At 34.8% G+C, this 21,850-nt stretch overlaps 1 protein-coding gene across 6 annotated transcripts in view; it reads right to left on the bottom strand.

Moving 5' to 3' along the window:
* The window catches only part of DACH1 (dachshund family transcription factor 1), a 352,605-nt gene that overhangs the window by 40,609 nt on the left and 290,146 nt on the right, over positions 1-21,850 (bottom strand). For all 6 annotated transcript variants that reach the window (XM_036384869.2, XM_036384853.2, XM_036384861.2 and 3 more), the window contains 2 exons: positions 9,053-9,204; positions 476-623 (listed from right to left, as the gene is read on the bottom strand). In XM_036384869.2, coding sequence (XP_036240762.1) covers positions 476-623; positions 9,053-9,204 — 300 coding nt within the window. The remainder of the gene's footprint in view (positions 1-475; positions 624-9,052; positions 9,205-21,850) is intronic.

Below are 21,850 nucleotides of genomic sequence, written 5' to 3'. Positions count from 1 at the left end.
TTCTACAAACATGTATTTTACCTACTATGCATTATAAAGAGTTCGTATATTATCATTATCTTTATATTTATTACATACAGTTTGCCTAAATATGCACTATAAAAACAGAACAGAGTTCCTAAAAACTTGTAGATTCCTAAATTTTATACAAATTGTATTAAGTAGCTATCCCTTTTCCTAATGATCATGACCTACAAAGGTCTGTTACAGCACATAGGGTATTTATAATTGCTTTTGTATTACTGATGTAACAATATTCAAGAAAAATGGTGAGAAAAGGGAAGGTCCTTGCTCCAAGTCTCATGAAGACCCTATACAAAATTAGGCAGGTTATAAAGCATCCTTCATTGCAGTCAGCTGAGACCTAACATGATTTAAGGGAGGAAAAAATTTTGATAAAACACAGTTGTTTGATAGAAAATTGTTTCCCAAGGAAATAAATAACAAGGCGTTTATGTCTGCTTAATCAAGGTACCTCTGTTCTTTTGCTCCACAGCCAACTGTTTTTCAAGTGTTTCCCTCAGTTCTCGTTCCCTGAAGAGTTCCATCTTCAGCTCTGTTTTCTCCAGTTGGACCTGTTTCTCTTGAGCTCTGGCATTGTCTATAGCAACCTTTAGTAGACCCTGTTCAGAGATAAAGTTGGATATTTGGAGAATGTTAGAACAGCTGACATAATAACTACTGTTATTTTTCCTTGATAGTGATGTGATATTTTAGAAATAAAAAAAAACTTGTCACAGGATCAAAGTTACCTATTATCAACAGCAATTTTTAAGTGGAATTAACTTTTGAACAGGTGGACAAAAATTTGCAAAAAGATGGGAGTCAGCTTTTCTTAAAAAATGCAAACTCACCTCTGACTGTGCATATAATTCATGTGAAAAACATACAGAAATATGTTTACTCCTCTTAAGAAAAACTGGCAATCTCACAGTCACATCATACACAGAATTCAATCTCTAGTCCAACTCAAGCCAATGGAAATTAGCTAAAGGAGAAAGGCTCTTTTAAAGTCTTGCCTTCTTGCTCCTCATCCTTGTTAATTACTATTAAGTTCAAATATTTACATATATCATTAAGGTTCCACAGACTACAGGTATATTGGGATAGTAAGGAAAGGACAGTCACAAAGCAGGAAGATATCTCTGCTTTAACAAGTCTGTTTCTTGATTTGTAGGATTATTATCTCACAGCAGAAAAACAAAGCACAATAATCTCTAGATTTCTTGACCTGAGATGGTGGATACAAACTCCACCTTTCTTTCTGTTGTTAGCGTATCAGGAAATAAAAATTCAGATTATTCTAAGCTTCCTTTGAGAATTCCAACTTCAAAATTCCTTCTTCCTTTACAAGGAAATCGGATGAGCCTGGCACAGCTAACAGCATATTATTAATAATATTAACTAGATAGTTAGGGCACTGAGACAGGGCATCAAAATATAAGCAGAAATGTAATTGAAATAAATGAACATGCAAATATCCTTTTCCCTTTCCCAAAAGCCTGGCCATCAGGCTCTTGGGTCTACACCCAAATCTCTCCTACTGAAGCTATCATAATAAAGTAGATAATTAAGCATGGATATTCATATATGAACCTCCATGGATATGAAACTAACTCTCCTATATCCTAGGCAAGACTCCTGATAACTTAACCCTAGAGATAATTTGACCCAACAGAGATTTAATTACTGATATAAAGCAAAACAATGCCAACTAAAGAGACAGACTACTACTCCCCAATGGTTTTGCTAGGGAAACATTCAGCTAACAGATATAAGCTTCACACTCAAGACCTGGTTTGAGCACTACAAACATAAAACCATGATGCCCTTCTCCCAAACAAGCTTCCTCACCCCTCAGCCACACTTCCTAAATTGGATTCTGGGTTGCATGTTTTTTCACTTTTTTTTTAATATCTCCCAAAGAAGAATGAAAAAAAGAAGCAAGTATAATGATGTTTAAGAAATAGAAAAAATATTTTTGTGTTTTGTGAGTCTCCACATTTATCCCACTAGTCTTCCCAGTGTCAATGATTGGTGTGAAATTTGTGTTCTTCAAACTCCTCTTTTAGTTCTGTTTTCAGAGCCTGTTATTTTCAGTACTCCTCATCCTTCTTCTTAAACCATTGTCTCAAATCTTGTCATGTTCAGAGCTTAATGCTCTGCAGCTCTGTTACACTTCAATCTATTGAAGTCCACAGAAGCTGGAAGAACTCAGCATCTTCTGGCTGCAAGGCCCAGATGGTCAGCAAAATGGTATACACTAAATAGAGCTGAACCATGTTTGGAAATATGGTAACAATGGTAACACAACAAATGTCCTCACAAATATACTAAAGTTTTAGCAGTTTTCTTTTGCTGTTGTAAAATAGCTAAATCACCAAGGTCTTTTGGGTTGAATTTTAAACCTGAATCATTATTAGAGAAATACAAAGAAATCTACCTCTAAAGCTCTAAGTACATATGTAAAGTAAAATACTATTTGAAATATTTGGGAAGTGTTTACAATCTATTTTTCAGAAGTTAATATTAATTTGAATTCTGTTCCTTTTCCATGGCCATGTTCTCCTATGTTTGGTACATTTGAATTAATAAGAAACTGAAGTAGGAGTTGTTTATCAATACCTGCTGCTGGCTTATGCTTAAACTCCAGAGCATTTTAATGTCCTCCTATCCTTCATCCAAACCATAAATAAACCAGATCAAGAGAAATTACATGAAAAGTATTTGTTGATGAAAAGTGTATTGTCTAGTAAGTTTAAAGCTGCAAACACTGTCTTCTGAAATTCTTAAAATCTATCTTGTTTAACAATAAAATCAAGCCACTAAAGCAACTGCCATCTTTACTCAAATCAACTACATTAATGTACATGTTTCTTCTTCATCAGGAACAAACAATTAGTAACAAATGAGAGAGATCATTACATCAAGTGCCCTTTTAGATCACCCCAATTAAAACTTTAGTTTAGCTGTATTTTAATTCTAAGATACCAAATTCTAATTTTCTGCTCTGATTGCTCTTGTTGACTTATCTTTGAAAGATGTACTCTCGGTGCAAAGCCTAGAGATTATTTAGCAAGATGCCAATGTTGGCATCACTTAATGTGTTGATTGGTTGTATTATCAGTAGCAGTTTAAAATAAATTACTATTAAACTATTATTGTCCTTGGCTGAGAAAACACAATATTTTGGTGTTCTTTAAATATGAAACAATCATTATGAATAAACATGGAGAATAACACTAGAGTGTAACACTGATGTGTGTAATTTTATATTAAGAATTGCTGCAAAGTATGAAACTGCTAAAAGAATATTACATTTTCTATTGAGTTTCTGCACCACACTTCCTCCCCCAGCCTTTCCTTTTTTTTATACATGCTAACATAGCTAATGGTAATACATTACCTATTGCTGCTGATTATGTCTGAAAAATATTAGCTTTTTGGAGCCAAGATTCACTAGGGACTACTTATAAGCTACACAAAATTAAGTTTCATTTTTAGAAGTTAAATCAGTGCACATCAGTAGGCATCCAACGTGAAAAAAATCTGCACTAGAGCCAAACTGATGCATATAAAAAGTGCTGTTGCTGCCAATGACAGCACTAATGCAAAAATACTGAAAACATTCAATATCTCCCTTTATTCAGTGCAGAAGGGGCTGAAGAAAACTAAAAAAGTACAACATCTGAAAAATCATCCATGCCCCCTGGAACAGGAATAGCAATTTCAGAGTTGCATGAAATTCTATAAATTCTCCCAGTGGATCAGCTGTAGAAGATTATACAAAATGCAGTATGTCCAACTTGTATCTGCTATGGCTAATCCTCCAACCTGATATTAAATCAATATGCTGCCAATGACAATGGGAAATGCAGTGCAACACAGGACATTAACAAAAAGAAAATATTTCTCTTTAGGGAAGGTCAGATGTTATGGAGGCTGGATGATGATAATTGCAGCGAACATGCTCAGGTTCCAGATTTGTTTTTAATACAGTATGGCTCTATCTGGAGCCTGGCTTTAAGCATGGCAGGCCATTCTTCTCGGTGTCTCTCAATTTTTATTTCAATGTAATTTCAAAAATGGACAATTTTTATTTCAATGTAATGTCAAAAATGGACATTTTATTCCCTGGAGATTTATAGATCATTCTGATTTGTTTACTTTACTGTATTTGTTTCAGCATTTTCACTGACAAATCCTTTAGAACTGTCCCAAACACAATCCTGATATATGAGTTTCTTCCCATTCTCTGATCAGAGAAGACCATCATATAAAGGCAGCCTCATGATCCTACAGAAACTAAAGATACATCAAACCTCAACTCAGTCATAAAACCAGTAATACTCATCACTATTTTTAAATTATGCAAATAATGTGTTGCCTACTTTGAAAAGGGTGGAGGGGAAGGTGTAAAGAAGCTCCTTCTCTTTCTAGCTGCATCTGCAAGTGTGTGTTCCACCCAACAGAATTTAGTTTGCTACACGTTTGTATGTGACATTAAAATGACCTTGCTAATTAGTTTGACAGTCTGTCTAGAAGATCATATCCTGTTTCCAACAACTGCCCACACTGAGTGAAAAAGGGAAACTAGAAGATCAGGGCATGCACATTAGGAAGTTTTCCTATTCAAAACTCCTGGCTTCCAGAGGGTTGCAGTTCAGGGGCTTCTTTCTGCAGTATTAGCTGGTCACGGTGAAAACACTTTCAAATAACAGTGCTTCTCTTTTAGTAAAGAAAATATATATAATTTGTATGCTGTCATCATTAAAAGCATCTAGTGAAAGGCTCTCAAATAAAATATATATATATATATACATACAATTCTAGTTAACTTCACATGTTAATTTTTGAATATCTGCTATTTATAACTGACTAGTGACTAAGTACTGTGAACAAGACAACGCAGTTAAAATATCTCTAGAGATGACTCCTGAAAGACAACTTTTTTAATATCTCAGATTGCATACTTTATCACAGATAAAGGCATATTAAACAAGTATAAATGATATTTTCCATTAATACATTCTGTGAAAAATAAAACAATTCTCTTGAATTTCAGCAAAAGAGAGATAAAATAACATGAAGTAAAACTGTGATTTCTTTACTTTATCCACTGTTTGCAGTATTTTTCCCTTAGTACTTAGTGATAGACAGAAACAGTGCAGGAGACTCACAGCAATAAAGCTAGTAGTTTTCTTTGTTTACAGAGGGGAATTCAATTTGCAACCATGCACTGCTTTTATTAATATCAATGGGAAACTTGTAAATTATTTTAGGTATATCTTTAAAAATATTTAGCAATAAAAATGTGTCAATACAATACAGTCTTGACAGAAAAATACAGCTATCATGGTGCAACTATATCATCCCTTTGATATAATGGAAATTCAGCTCAGGGAGAGCAGAGATTCAGACTCTAAAAGCTTGAAAGAACATTACTATTACCCAAGAATATTGTAGCATCATGAAAGGCCGTGGCTGTAACATACTTTGGCATAATCAGGCCATGACTCAAAAAGGTAAACTTATGTGAGGGGTATGGAGACATCTTTAGCCTTCTCACTAGCATATACACAGCCTTTTGCTGTGACTCACTTTCCCCCACTCTTCATCCTCCCTGCAACTGTGTTTAGATTTCCAGAATTTAATCCAGAAGAAATCTACAAATATTTTTTGTGAAAAAACAGACATATCACTTGATTTAAATTCTCTGGGAAAATTTATTTTCTCTTCCTTTTAGATGTGCAGATATAAATCCAAATTAGAAAATATATTCCCAATCCTATTCCTTTTTTAATGTGTGTATTTGTTTAATTATATTTTTTAGAGTTTATTATTTGTATGTCAGCAGTCCCCAGCAAGGAGAACACTGGTTATTCATGTATTGTATATTGTTATTATCTCCCCTGTAAATTTACAAATTAAACATTGTATTTTGCTTAAAGAAATATTTATGGAGAAGTAAAAATAACCCCATATATATGGTATACAGAAAGACATACTGGTGACAGAAACAAATAGACTAGTTTAATATTTGCCTAAAATTATGAATTCATGACCAGGGCTATCCATTTTATTTTAGTAAGGATGGAAGAAAGAGACTCACTTTTGCTCAGAGGTCACTTCTAAAAAATGACTCAGATTACTAAAACAGAATTACAGTTAGGCAACAAGTTCAGCTGATCTCATCAGCATCTGCAGGACTTCAAGCACATTTGTTTTCAAACAACAAAATGTTTAAAAATTTTGTTTGCATACCTAAAAAGCACTGCTCCAATGTCAAGATTTAGGATCCTTTTTACCCTGTCAAAGGTCAAAATTAGAGCTCCTAGTGCACATATGACACCCTAATCCTGTTTTTAGTCTGCATTATTCTGATCCTCCAGATCCTGCATCACAGAAGGGGATCATGGCAGAGACATCCACTGCCAAGTCCATGCACATTGGTGCAGCCAGAAGCTCCTTGCCTGGATATTCCTGTGATGATCACATCCCTAAAATGTAGGCTACCTCCAGTGCCATATGTGGTATGCTGGGGGTGCTCCCCAGAGCCATGACCCAACAAAAAATGTAGACGAGCATTTCACAAGCAGACATATACCCTTTCAGTGAAAGGACACAGGCCTATTTTCAGCATGAATGACCCAGATGAAAAAAGAGCAGTGTTTACCAAATCCCCTCATGAAGCCATTGGCAATCTGTTTGAGGAAGTTAGACCTGCTCCACTGCTGCAACAAGAGAACAGTGAGGGATCAACCTGCTCCACCTCCCCATGGAAAACACATCTCCCTGACAGGGATGCAAAACACATCAGATCCAAAGGACAGTAAGGAGCCATTGACTCAGTGAAAAGAGTCCTTTTTATTCAGGTAATAAATGCATGATGGGTTTCAGGTATGGTTTATGAATTTCCTTGCAAAGTCACAAATTACAGTGCAATCAGGGACCATGGTACAGAATTGCCTCTTTTCACAGATGCCATCAACAAATTTGAACTTGTAATCAAATACCTAAAGCTCTTTTCTGGAAATGCTAGCATCACAGTATCTAACTCATTTGTGAGCATGGGGTAATCCCCTCTCATTGCAATAGCAATGAAATACCAATATGGAAACCATTTTAAATGGCATTGATTAAAAAAATGCCACTATTATCCATATGATATTGTAATATACTCTACTGCTGTTAAAGTAAACTTTTACTACATAGATGGGAAAACCAACTAATTTTGTTTATTTTTTTAATTTATGAAGTGGATTTCTAATGTTGTCCTGATAAAAAACCTGAAGCAGGGGAGAGGGAAGGAGATGCCTTTCATATACTGTTATGAAAGGATTTCTAGAAATCTGTCAAAAACATGTATTGTGATGTGGGGACATACTGAAAAAATCCAGAAGGACTTATGTCACACCACTTTCCACTAATAGATGATTTGTCATAATATGGAATCTCAAGGTATGGAGCAGGATGTTCAAAAGCGCTACAAGAGAAGGCATAAAAATGTTTCTGGTTTGTTTATGATGTTGTCTTTTATTTTAGTTTTTCATTTCAGGTAAGATTTGAGTATTAAAAAAAAAAAAAAGTAATGACTGAATTTCACATTCACATTTTCTGTGAAACAAAACTGAATGCATTCTTGGCAAATTAATCTTGGTCATTTATCTTGAAGTAGTGCAGCACCCTCATATTCAATCACGAGATTAGCTAACCTGTTGATGCTGAATGCTTTGCTCATTAGGTTGCTGTCTAGAGACATTGAGTGCAAACATTTGTCAAAATAATTACTAAGAACTTTTCTTTACATGTATGCACAGCTAAAAATTTACTAACTGTATTTCTGCTTTAAGAAAAAAAATACAATCTTTACAGATTGCAGCAGATATGTTACAAGAATGCTTCTATCAAGTTATCTTGGTTCATGGTTTAAATATTTAAGATGCTAAGTCTCAGAATTGCAAAGAGTAATCATAAATATGCTTTTTCAGACCAGGCAGAGATAGTAATATTTACTTCTTAAATAGCAGTATTTTTCCATTATTAGACGTCAAAACACAACTAATTAATGGCTCATATACTTTTTATAAAACAATTCTGAAGTGCCATAAACTTTGATGAGATTGCTTCAGACAGTTAAGTGAGCAGGATTTGGCCCTGCTCTGTCATATCCTTTGCTGGATAGAATACAATTGATTTTATGTGTTTGCAGGCATGAGCAGAAAATATATGGTGACAAATTGGAAGTTGGTAGCTGCCCAGACAAGGCTTCTCTAGAATATGCAATATGGCTCTATTATTTCTGGCACTATCATTTTGCTTCTGCATGCCATATACAACCATATTGTTGCAAAATTGCATATGGGGAACACAAGGTAACAGAATTTGTTGATGAAAAAAATTTCTTAATTCTAATAGGAAACACTAACAATTTGGCTTCAAGCTATACATAGTGTATACTATAAATAATATTTGAACACGGCTTTACTGTACACACAGCAGACATTGTGACTACCAAATAGGAAATCTGTATAAAATTTGGTAATACCCTTTGAAGTCTATTCTTTGAAGACAGTACTTTAAGTGAAATGAGCTAATTTATAAGTGCTTTTGTAAATGCTTTTATGGGAGACACATTTCAAATAGCTTTAAATATCATTTCCACCATGCCACTCTAGCGATTTGAAATAACTATTTATTAAAGAACTCTTTCTCTATTTAGTAAATGAGATAAAGTTAAACAGTAAGATACATTTCATTAGCCTGTAATAAAAAGAGCATTGAAGACAAATGTTGTTAAACACACCAATGTAATTCACATTGAATTTTCTGCTGTGGTTTAATATACAATCTGTATTTTTATGTACTGTATCTGACAGCTTCTAAATTCATTTGTTTGCTGTGGTTCCTTTAAAACATAAATTACAGGCAAGTTTCAGTAAATTAGTTGATCCAAATAATCTTATGAACTGATTAAGCTAGAATGGTATTATTAATTTAGACAAAACTGGCTCCTCTCCATCCCTTTAAGCCGATCTACAGAAAGGCCTACCTGGATGTTAGTCAGAAGGGTCTCTATGGACGACAATCCATCAGGGAATAGAAAAGGAGATGGAAAACCCGGAGGTAGTGGTTGCCCATGCCCAGTTAGAGAAAGTTTGTCAAGGCTGTCTCTTGCGGTTGGTGTGGAGAGCGGGGTCTCATCTGTATGTGATTGAAACAAAAATATAGAACAAGTTACGCTTGTCTGTTTTTATTAGACCTCAGTAATGGCTTCCCTAGTGGTTTCCAGAACATTTATTGCAAATTGGTTCCTGCTATCAGGAGAAAATGCTTTCTGCTGAATTTTCTTTAATGAAAAAGCTGTGGAGATACAACAAGATAACATTAATGAGTAACTTTATAAGCCTTTTAAATGCAGTCTCTAATGAGACTGAGTTTACAGTGCCATAGAATCTTTTTAAAACAAATATTATCTCGCATATACTTGTGATAATATATTCAGGCTGACTTTATGGGCACCTTCCCAATTATCTCATTTTAGTTTGTGTTCTATTTGGATTGACAATAGAATATTTTCTAGCATGACATATATTTTGTATATGAGAAGTATTTGAATACGAGGCTTCCCATACAATTAACCCTTCCCTCTCTTAATGGTTTCACTTACAGCTCAGATGATTTTGCAACACCAAGAAAAGCTCCTCAATACATTTTTCATCAAGAAAATACACCTGACTGCCACAATTAAAACATGCTCTAAACAGTACATGAAATTAACAGCACGGTAACAATCACTGGCCCAATTTTTTTAAGCATGGACATCTTCTAACAATTAGTGCTGAACTCCTTAGTAGGATCTTTGTAAAAATCAGATCTGATCGCTTCTGACACCACAACGGGAAAAACTTGTTCAGCTTGAAGACTTCTAAGATTAAAGTTTCACAGATAATCTGTGAACAGATTAAGAAGTGGAAAAAAAAATACCAACACCCCCCCCAGTTAATAGAAACTTCAATAACCTCATTTGTGGGTTTTTTTCTTTTTTTTTCTTTTTTTTTCTTTTTTACTTTCTGGAATATTTTTAGCCTACTGTTGATATGATATAGAAATTTAGGTCAATTTCTTTGCACCAGATGTTAATCTGAATTCTTCAAAAGGAAAACTATCTATACATATATATATATAGATACATGTATCTATACATACTCTTCTTACCAAGGGCTCAGTCATTAACTGACACATATTGATGTAACTCAGTACAATGTAAGGACATCAGAATGTACCCCAGGTTTCATGCAGATTCTGCACAGCTGTATGACTACAAAGGAGTTTGTCAGACTCACTTCCTTCCGTTTTGGCTTTGACCATTGTAAGTTATGTACCTTTTGGGGTAGTCAAATTTCTCTTTATTTATTAATTATAGTTTCAACAAGGTTTTACTTCTCTATTTACTTTATCAGGTACATTAAAATTGTATCTGAAAGTTGATCCTAGTTGCCTAAAAAGAGCTCTCTCTTGAACAGAATGCAGTATTTTCTGAAATGGACATAGTCTAGGACCATGAAAATTGAAATCTGCAGTAACAAAAGGTTAGAGTGTTGATGACCACAGGATGGGACATTTATAACTCAAAGTCCCAGTTCATTCCAACAGTCCCCATCACCATTCCTACAGATGGAAGCAACCTCTATTAACCACACTCAGGTGCAGATTTCTGGTCCCATCTCCTCCCCAGCTCTGTCATGCTGGCCAGTACTTACAGTGCTAAAGGAATAGCTTTTCCTACCATGTCCTTCCACAGAACTACCCAAACAGGCATTTGGACATCTGCTGCTGGGTTGGTACCACTCAGGTCTTTTATAGCCAGTGGAAAGAAGCAGATGCCACTTCGAGGTCCATCTGTGAACTCTCACAGGCATCAACTGCAGGAAAAGGCAAATCTTCCTCTAGAAGATTTCTGTCTGTTGACAGTAAGAGAAACCTAGGATGACCACTCAGATGGAAAGATCTGCTCTTGGGGAGATCCTATACTGGGCTGCCCTTCCTACTTCCCTGTGGCTCAGGCTGAGGACAGAGAACACAAGGAGTAAGACTGTTCCTCATGCCCTGTTTGTCACAATTCATGCCACAATTACTGCTTTTTCATTAAGTCATCATTCAAAAGCTTTCCAATTTGAAGTTACTGAAAGGAATTAATGTTGACTAAGGAAAGCTTCAGACCTTTCAGAGTCATAAAGGATTTTTTCAGTTATATTTAAATTTTCCAGTCATGTTACAGAGTGCTGAGAAAAAACTGGCTCTAGATCTCTGAACCATTTCCTATCTACCTGAGATTCAAAGCAGGCTCTGAAAAACATACTATGTGGATGTATCCTCTGTACTCATGCTACCCCCAAAGCAGCATGAACAGCTCTGTAGTAATTTTGTAGTAATGTACTAAAATTTGGCCCTAAATATGACAATTTTAAAATATTACAGAAATGTTCGCCACATCATTAGAAAAAATGAATTATATATTCCTGGTATTGAAAACTAGCTTAGCTCAACTTCTCCATTCCTATTCTAGTGTGACGAATCATTAGCAAATGGTTTCTTCCAAACTGCTGCCAGAATTGTTATGCTTTCATTAATAAAAGTAATAAGCCAAAACTTAAACAAAACTAGTTAGACAATATATTTATAAACAGTCCATAATATTATTTTAGAGTTGCAAACTTTTTTCCTCTAGTGAAAATATGGCTTCCCCAAATGATTTTTACCCAAAATTAAGAAACCAAAAAAGAAAAAAAAAAGAAAAAAAAAGCCTCTTCCATGTTACATCCTTAAGGTTTTTTTTGGGTAGAGATTTCTTTGTATCAGTAGTTGCAGTGAAGGTATTGCTCTTGCACGATATAGCAGGAAAGAGTCGAATCACTAGTATGCACGGTGAAGTTGATTCATATAAATGAGAAAGGAAACTGAAAAGACATCATTTTCCTCTAGGTTTGCCAGGAAAATGGATCAATGACCTGCTTTCTAAGACTACTTGGAATCTTACTGATATTTTAGGTCTCAAATTGTCAAAATATTTTAAGATATATTAGATAAAACTGACCCACTTAAAAATTCCGTAAGCCTTAATTAACTCAAAAACTGCTCTTCCATGCAATGGCTGAGATACAGAGAGCTCCTAACACAGACCTTGTAATATAATTTAAGCAAGAGATCAATTTTTTTACTGTATTACTACTTTACAATTTATTTAATGTTATGCTTGGTGTACTCTGTGCATGCTCAACACATGAAGCTTGCAAAGATTTTTTAACAATGTGTGGCATGGTTTTGCAATAGGCAAAGAAACCCAAAAAGTAGTAGAATGATATGAATTCAAAGTAACATCCAAACCATTATGTTATAATAGATAACAGAAACAAATTTACACCGAAGGGTTGGACTAGAGAGATGAACTTACTCTGAACTTGTTTTAATGAAATATCAACTCAGAAAAAAAAGTCAGACTAATGTGACTTTGTTTTCTTGATGTCCCATGTGAAATAAACTTTGAGTGTGAGTATGTTTGAAACAGAGAAAATGTACATATTATACACAGGAAGCATGGATATTTGTGGATGTGAGATAAGCGATGATTGAAGGAATCTTAAAAAAAATGCATTTTTAAGAAAAACCACACTGTAAACACAGCCAATTAAAACATAACCACATATCTTAGTAGCAAAATAATATGACCTCTTGTTTTTAAAAAAATTTAAAATACTTAATTCCTGCAAAAGTCCTCTTCTCTCTAAGGGATGAGATATCTTTTGTTTCCAAATATTCATTAGCCTAACATCTTTTAAAGTGCCGCAAAGGAACTACTAATGCTCCTCTTACACTACTAGCAGAGCAATGCTGCAAAATGATGGGCCCTTGCTGGGAAACAGAGATTTGGTATTTTCAGTCTAAACACTTCAAAGGAAGCATTAGAAGAGAAGTCAGGGCAAAAGGGGAAATAGGGTCAATCTACAACTCCATTGTCAGAGTGGGGAGCACAACAATGAAAAGAAAGGGGGGAAAAAAAGAAAGAACAAGGCAGAACAAAGAAGTGTCCGGGCCTGCCTTGGTTTGTGCTGGGAACTGAGATGTTATAAATTAACAAATAAACAAGGATAGGACAAGCTGTTACCCAAGCCTCTACAGTATCCAGGCAGAGATGAATATGTGTCTTGACATATGAACTAAATCACCATAACAGGCAAGTCTGAATGAGACACGTATCTTTAAAATATTTGTAAATGCTACAACCACTCTATCCATTGTTCCTCAATTTCCAAAATTCACCTGGTTTTGTTCAAACCAGATTTTATCTGTAAACAGCAGCTGGTTTGGGCCAAATAGAACAAACATATTTCACTGTATTTGGTTTGTTGCCATTCTGTTTTAGTCTTTCACCAGATAACATGGAAACAGACATCCTGGAAGCTGTGACAGCTATTTAAACAATAATAGATGAATAGAGGTAGCCATTCTCTTGTCTTTGTTCTTAAAAGCAAGTAGGATAAGTTCAGACTAGTCACCAATCAAACTGGAAAATATTGATATTGCCAGGATTTGAAAGCAAGCAGTAATAGCTGGCTGAAAAAAAAATACTATACAGATTACTGCCATTCTGTAATCATGTCATGCTTTTTTTGCAATGCATCTTGAGGCTTTCTGTTCTCTGCAAAATATTCCACGTGTATTTTTCCTAACACAGGCTCACTCTTACCATTTGAATGATGAAAGAGGATTCTGATTCCACTTTTTATTACCGTAAATCTGGTGCATATATTTTTCTATATTGTAGAAACAATCTATTCCATTTGGCTTAGTATTATTTTGGTTTACGTTGTCAAACACTCTTTAGGACAAAGCTTTATATTTCACTCTTCATTGCTGTTAGATGTTTCAAGTGTGAGAAACTTTTCTGTTTTAATAGATCTGTAATTCTTGATTTATATTAATGCAAAAGAACAAGGGGTCCCATAATCTCAATTGAAATATTTAATAGTTTCAGGCAGATAAAAAACAAAGAAAGAAATGAACAAATAAATAAAATCCTCTGAACCAGTTTCCATACAATTTGGCTGCTTTATAGATTTGGTCATTCAAGATTAACCCCACATGTAACTGGGGCCAATGCAAGATGACTGTGAAGGATGTTACCAACTATAAAAGGAATGTACTGAAACTCTTATGAAACTCTCATAAATATATCAGAACAGTTATATGTATATAAATTTTATAAGAGTTACACACACACACACATATATATATATATATATCTATATATATAGATATATATATATATCTCCTTTTATTTTTTCTTTTTTAATCTACAATTTATGTACTTCTTTTTATACAAACAACAGTTCTCCAGGACACCAAAATACTCTGAAATTATACCATTTGCAACTGTGGCAGCTGGAAATTAGGAAGGAATATCAAATATTCAAATAGACTGACAGACTGGTTAATGCTTCTGTAACACTTCAAAGAGGCTGGTGCTCTCACAGTTAATAATGCCATTGCAAATGCTGTCCATTGAGTTCTGCTTCTTGTATTGGTACGTTTGCTTAAAGACTTTGAGAGTAGAAGATCTCTAATAATGAAATATGACTAAAAATTAAAAACCTACATGGAAAGGATCACAGTTATTAAGTTTCTTGAATATCTACGTTACACAAATTGGCTTTGCACCTGACACAGTTGCATATATTTGTGCAAGTAGGCCTTACAAAACCCATCCATCTTTGTACCAAGTCTACCTTTGTGGCCCATTTTCCCAAGTGGTATGGCTTCCAAATATGTGCACCTTCCCTTGATGTAAAGAACTACACGTGAATAAAAGGACATAAGAACTTCATTTTATGTGTCCGCTTTGGAGGTAGGTTCAGGTTTGCAGGACTTTCCCGCCAACAGTAAGACTCATATTTCCCGACAATTCTCTGAGATTTTAACCACTGAAAAGTTAATGTACTAACTGGATGCTTTTTCCTTTGTGGAAAAAAAATCAATTAATAAATTTCCAGTATTTCTTTAATCCTTCTAAAGAACATGCAGATTTAGAGATTATCTCTGCACATCATTCTTCACTACTGCACAGGATCATTGAGAATACTGCAGTTGGAGTTGCCTCCATAATGGCAAATTAGAGGCAGATGGAGAATCAGTTGAACAAAACTTTTAGGATCAGTCTGTCTCCAAGGTTTAGTGGTACCCCTTCTATGCTGAAGCCTTATAAGCCAACTTACCTATAAGCATAGAGAGGGAAAAAAAGGAATATATTGCTGGCTGGAATAAGGACATGGAGGGTTGGAAACAGAGAGAACTTGACAAAAGGCAGGGAGTAATCAAGAAAAGAGGAAAGAGAAAGTTGAGATTATAGGGAAGGACACTCATGGTGGCCAAACACTTTGGAAAGGAATAATAGGAGTGCGATTATGAGGTGAAGGAGGAGAGAAGAAAGACTGCCCAGGAGAAATTTATATTGACTCAACAAGAAATAAACAAAACAGCTAAACTGTTGTTTTTCACATACAACAGATTTTACACAAATAATTCTTGTGGTATTTCACGAATTTTAGTTGAATGTAAGTGACATTTACAGCTGTCAAAGCAAATATATAAAACACATTCTCTAAAGATTGCATATTTTAATTTGTTAAAGAATTATGGCTACAGCATCACTAAAAATGAATGGAAAGAGCTGGCATATATATTCAAAAAGCAAAAATGTAATTAGTGGTGATGTTCCAGCTGTGAGGATTTCTTCAGGCTTTTTGGACTAGATCAAGTTGAGTTTATTCTGCATTTTACATGTCCCTAGGAGGGCCTCAGAGTCAATCAGCACAACTTATCTAATTTTCTCTTTCAAAAAAAGGATTATTTTAATAACCTTTATCTTATTTTGCAGCCTATTACTGGTTAGGGCTGGGTCAAGCAGTATTGGCTTATTTATTTATTCTAAAGATTTCACAATATTCTAGAATAAATTATCATTCCTATTTTTAAACAAACATATTTTACCATGGAATGGAATGTTAAAATGCCAATGGTATTTCTGTTCTGTGTACTTTGGCATCATAACACATAACAGGCAAAACAAAATTGCATGGTTTCTCTGTCCCCATAATAAAAAGTATCCTGTTTACTCACAGATTTTTTTCACACAATTTTTAAATGATTGATCACAAAAAAAGAAGGAATGGGATAGTCAGGGATGATTCTGTATATACTATAAAACACATATAGCTTCAACACCTGACAGTAACAATCATTAACTCTGAAGAAATTAAGAATTTAACTCTAAATTCCTAAAGATGAAATTATTGTTAAAAGATGAAATGATTGTTAAAAAGCTATTGTAAATATTTTTATTACATTTTCACAATATATTAGTATAAAAAGAAGGCATTTTGTAATTTTATGACCTGCAGTTTTTAATTGTAACAACTATGCCCATTATTTCTTTTTTAAAGATCCTTATACGATAATGGCAAGAATCGGATGCAGGGTATGGCCATCTGTGCTTTGGGTGCTGTAAAAATATAAAGGTATTTTACTGGTTTATGTCAAACATCCCAATTAGTACTCTGCTAACTCCACTCCACCAGCCAGGCAGCAGAGTGCTAAAAAGAATGTTTCTCGGCTTTGTAGCAATTTTATGAGAACTGCTTAGATGCATATATGCACGCAGAGGGCTCTGCAAATGTGTTTCCCTACAGGTTCACAAGAGTCCTTCTCAGCTTCTCCAAAGTTGCATTGAGGGGTGACCATGAACATCTATGCAGTGAAAGGATATTTGGTTAGGAAATCAAACCCCAATGTTGACAAAACCAGCTATTTAATCTCTTTATTGTGCTGGCTCAGAAGCTGGCTCCCTGATCATATATCCAGCTTTCCTAATATATGCTGAATCAAATGATCAAGCCAAGTATTTTCAGTCTAAGCTAAATTCCTGATTAACATCAAACTTCAAATTAGGGACTGGACTTTAGGGCTGCATAATGAATGTATTGTAAACTAAACCTCACATTTTCAAAATTATGGACATAAATATGCACGTCTCAACTGATAAAAGCAATACACAAGGCAATGCATCCACAGTATGCATACTTATTTTTGTGCTGCCCATTCCTCCCTGTAACTGCCTCCATATGGCTACTGCAAAATGCAGAAAAGAACATTATAGACAATATAACAATTGCATTTTGCTAGATTTTATTGGATCATTTCAAGGGCCACATGATTTGTATTAATAATCCTCTGGACATGTTTCATGAAAGTTAAAAAGCATCTATTATTTGGGGATTTAAGGTGATTTAAAAATAAGGAATATCAACAATATTAGCATTTTTTTCATTGTCATCTAAAATAACAGCACTCCTCTTTTGTAAGTGTAACAGTAGTAAGAAGGGAGTTTTTGATAAGAGCACAGCTGGTAACTTGTAATTCTCTGAAGATGAAGGGTTTATGTTAATACCTGGAACTGCATTGTATTCACACTACTTTTCTTGGTCTATGTTCAGTTAATATTTCTAATATTCATTCTCTTCAGGAAAAAACCAAAAAAGCCAGTGTTTTCAAGCAGTCCATATCTAGCCATGTTGCAGTTACGGGGGCCTGAGTATTAATGCTCCTGCTACCTTGTCACATGGCACATGTTCTTGGTAATCTGCTGACAGCATGAATCAGATGCCCAAAAAGAAAATGAATAGATGGTAATGTGTCTGAGCAACACTCGTCAGCTGTCATTCATTCAGCAACTCATAACCTGTCCCATACCCTCATCCCCAGAGTGCTGGCAAGCAGATGAGGTTGACCAAGCATGCTTGGCATCTGGTGTAAAGTGGCAGCACAGAAGTCAGCAGTACTGCATTTCACAAATAAATATGTCGGAGAAGTTCAATAGAGAAGGCAAAATAGGTTTAAACACTTCTCATTTATGGCAACTTATACTGCTCATCTGTCCCAGCAGAAAAATGTTTATCTGGTCAGAACATGTAAAACTGGATATATTGATTAATATAACTTCTTTGTTTAAGTGAATATTCATACAGAATACTGTCATGTTTCTTTTTATGAAAATGAGAAAATTTAATATTTTGATAAATACATAAAATGTCCAGGGACACTGCTTTTTGCAGAAAAAAAAAGAAAACAAAACAAAATATATAAAAAACAAATATACTCATATTCTCTTCATTTTCCTGCAAGATCATATTAACTGCCTGTGATTTTAGTAACATCTTTAACAAAAGGTATACTAGCAATTACCTCTAATATTCAGACTTATAACACAAGGACCAGTGAATATGATGACCAGCCTAAAATGCACAACAAACAAGACAGAAACATGTTAAGGAAAGCTGTTCCTGAGATTTTGCCTTGCCAAAATTCCTGCCCTGGATGTATAAGTGCCAAAGATGCCAGTAAAATAAAATAATCAGGAACCAAATCAGATGGACTCAGCTGACACAGCTCTATGGGGCTACTGGGCAATAGGTTCAGGAATTTGTGAACATACAGTGAAAAGCTTCAAATGCTTTGGAAATGCAGGGGAAGGAGCTATGCTTTGAAAACAAAGTACTGAAGGGATCGTGCTGGTCCAGGCCTGCAGTGAGCCTTCTGAGAGGTTAAGGGAACAGGTGTTCTAGCATCAGTAGTTCAGCAGAGTGTCCAATCTTTGCCTGAGCACACAAACGGCAACACACACTTTTTACAGAAATATGTGATCTAGTAACTCCAGGTCTTAACTCTCTTCACACCTAATACACCAAGTGTTACTGAAAACAAAAGGATGTGAAGCATCCTGTTTTGACAAACCCTCACCAGGAAGGGTACAAAAGGAGTGGGCTGTCTCAATATCATGAAGCAGAGGCTTCCTTTTTGCAGCTGAAACACCAACATTTGCATAAAATAGTATATTTAACTCACTTTTTCCAAATTACTACACAATATTTTTTGTAGCAGATATAATAAACACCCTTAATGCTTCTATCTATGGAATGGTTCCAGTACTCAAATGCAAATGTTGTAGACAATAATCGATGTACACAGTTTGGATTATATGGTTATGATATCCTAATAGAAATTTGGCTGTCTGCCTATGGGAGTTCAATATGAGCTTCATAGTTTACAGCATCAGAAACAATCCTTTACAATATTATAGCCACATTTCTCAAACCATTGGCTATACATTATATCCTAATATCTGATTTTCACAGAAATCCATAATAATAAACAAACAAAACTCCAAAGCCACAGAGTGCTCAGAAACAAAATTCAGAATGAAAAGGCATTTTACATCTGATATGATTTATCTTGCAATTCATTCATCAAACATCTGCAACAACCTGCCAGAACAAGTCCATTAGTGAGATTTCTATGGCATTCACTAGCTTGATGCTCACTGATAGAATAATGTAGAAGTTCTATCTCTAATGTTTTCTGCTCCATTTCAGGCATCCGCTTTAAAGTGAGATTTGGCCTGCATATGTTTTCATGTCTTGGAATATGTAATTTATGCTAATATATCAGAATACATATTAGAGAACACAAAAAAAAAAATCCTTTATGTATTTATGCATTATGAGTCACAATCAGCACTGATTTAAGATAAAAAATAGTTTGGAGTCATCATGTAACATGGATCAGTTTGGTTTACATTAACTACAGAAAATTAAAGTATCCTATACAGCAAGCATGCCATACACTTGCCAGTAAGTGTATCCAGTTTTTTTGGATCCAGTTTAAAACCTTCATGCAAATTAAGTATTTTGTTCAGTCTTTTATTGGCATCATATCATAATATCAAGGAAATATGCCTTGCATCTCCACTATAGGGCCAGCTCTTCTTGCTAATTTTGTTTCAAAACTTCTGTAACTGTTTCAATGTTTATGCCAATAATGTAATTTAAAAATTCTTTATTTTAATCCTGAGGCAATTATAAATGTTATGTAACAGAAACAAAACACAAATCCCAAGAGTGGTTCAAAGGTTCTCTAAGACTTTGCAAAATTTATGTATGTGATAATTGCAAATAAACAAAACAGAAATCAAAAGATCTTTAGCATTATTGTACTGTGAAAACAGTTACTGCCTAAACAAACTGAAACAGACTGCACAAGCTTTATTATCTCAACCTGATGATATCATTATATATTTAAGGATAATACTTTTATTCTGTATCCCAATAACAGGTTGGCTTTTAGCCTGTCTAGTAAAAAAAAAAAAAAACCCAAGAGCCGCATCAGGAAATGACCACCCTGCATGGTTTTGTGAACTCCTGCACCCAGAAGACTGAGACAGCAACTTAGTGATTTTTTTTGTTCAGATTTTGAAAAGGAAGTCAGTGCTACTGATGAAAGCTGGTTGCATACCAAATTCTAGTACAATTACAAAATATTTAGCACAATGAGTTCAAAAGGTAAAATCCAAATCCTTTATTTTCACGATAACTGTCTTTGTCTTCTCTTTGTCCTAGCTGTTCCACAACTCAGCTGATCCTACTACTTCCTGCATTTTCTTCTTACCTCTCAAACATTTTCCTCAGTAGCACTGATTGATTCTAAAGTGTCTTTGTTTCAGTAGTTTCTTCCACTTTCAAGATATGAAGAAATTCGTTTGCTTGTTGAAATTGCAGGACCAGACAAGAAAAAAATGCAATTAGAGAAAAGGAAAAAACTGTGACAGAAATTTGAAGGGACAAGTCAGCCTAGATTACCTCTCTGTTTACAGAATAAAACAGATCTTGACTTCTTTTCTCCTTATTCATTCTCACATATAAAACTCATTTTCTCATATAAAACTGTGAAAACAAGATCTGAATCATTATTAAAAGAGGTAAGAAAAAAAAATAAGATCTTAAAAATAAATCTTTAATCTTTTTTTACTGTATTTTGATAAAATCATAGCTGAAGTGGTCCTGATTGGATTTTTGCTTTTTTTTTGCCAAAAAAACCCAACCCAACCAAACCAAATCAACCAACCAATCAACCAACTAAAACTAAAGAAAATATAGACATGTTCGCATGGGAACATGCAAACATGTAGGAAGGTTCAACATTAGGTCCAGTGGTTTGAAAGATTTTTCTGTCCTACTTTACTATGTCTTTTGTCTATGGAAGAAGATACCACTATGCAACACCACACTCTTCACAGAGGGACTAAAGTTGAATCAATGACCTTATCCTATGCTTAATTTCAATTCCTCAAAAGATTAGGAGTACAGAAGACATTTCTAAGTCCAGGAACTTGCCTCACAACTATTGCACAGTGTGCTAAATTTGTTTTTCAGGTTAAGAACAGGACGGAAAAGAAACCCAAGGGAACGTATTCAGAGAAACTGCTTTAACCCTACCACTATTTTTGGATGTTCTGTCTTTGTACAGCATTAAGGGTGGCATTGTACAGTCCCATTATACAACAGATGTTAAATGCTAAGTAAAAAAGTCAGTTGTAAATGATTGATTGTCCTCTTTACTATTTCAAAATAAGCCCTGATTATTTATATAGTTTTGGTCACTGCTTGAAAGCATTATATAAACCTAAACAATTGATCCATTTTTCAATGGCTTTTGTGTGTAATGTATTATGTATGTTTTTACATTCTTCTGTGTAAAAGGCCCTGGTGTACAAGAAATGTTTAGAGTTTTGAGTGCTCCACCCAGTCCATATGGTAGGTTTTCTCTGTGTGTGAAACCTACCTTTTTCCACCAGGTCCATATGGCAGGCTTAAGCTAGCCAGGGCCTTCTATCCTCCATAGGGGCCATATGGCAAAGAGAGCTCAGTGAACACTCATTGACCTTCTATTAATATTTTACATT

Source organism: Molothrus ater, chromosome 2 (genome assembly GCF_012460135.2).
Source record: "Molothrus ater isolate BHLD 08-10-18 breed brown headed cowbird chromosome 2, BPBGC_Mater_1.1, whole genome shotgun sequence".
Classification (NCBI taxonomy): domain Eukaryota; kingdom Metazoa; phylum Chordata; class Aves; order Passeriformes; family Icteridae; genus Molothrus; species Molothrus ater.
This window is presented reverse-complemented; position numbering and strand designations above follow the sequence as displayed.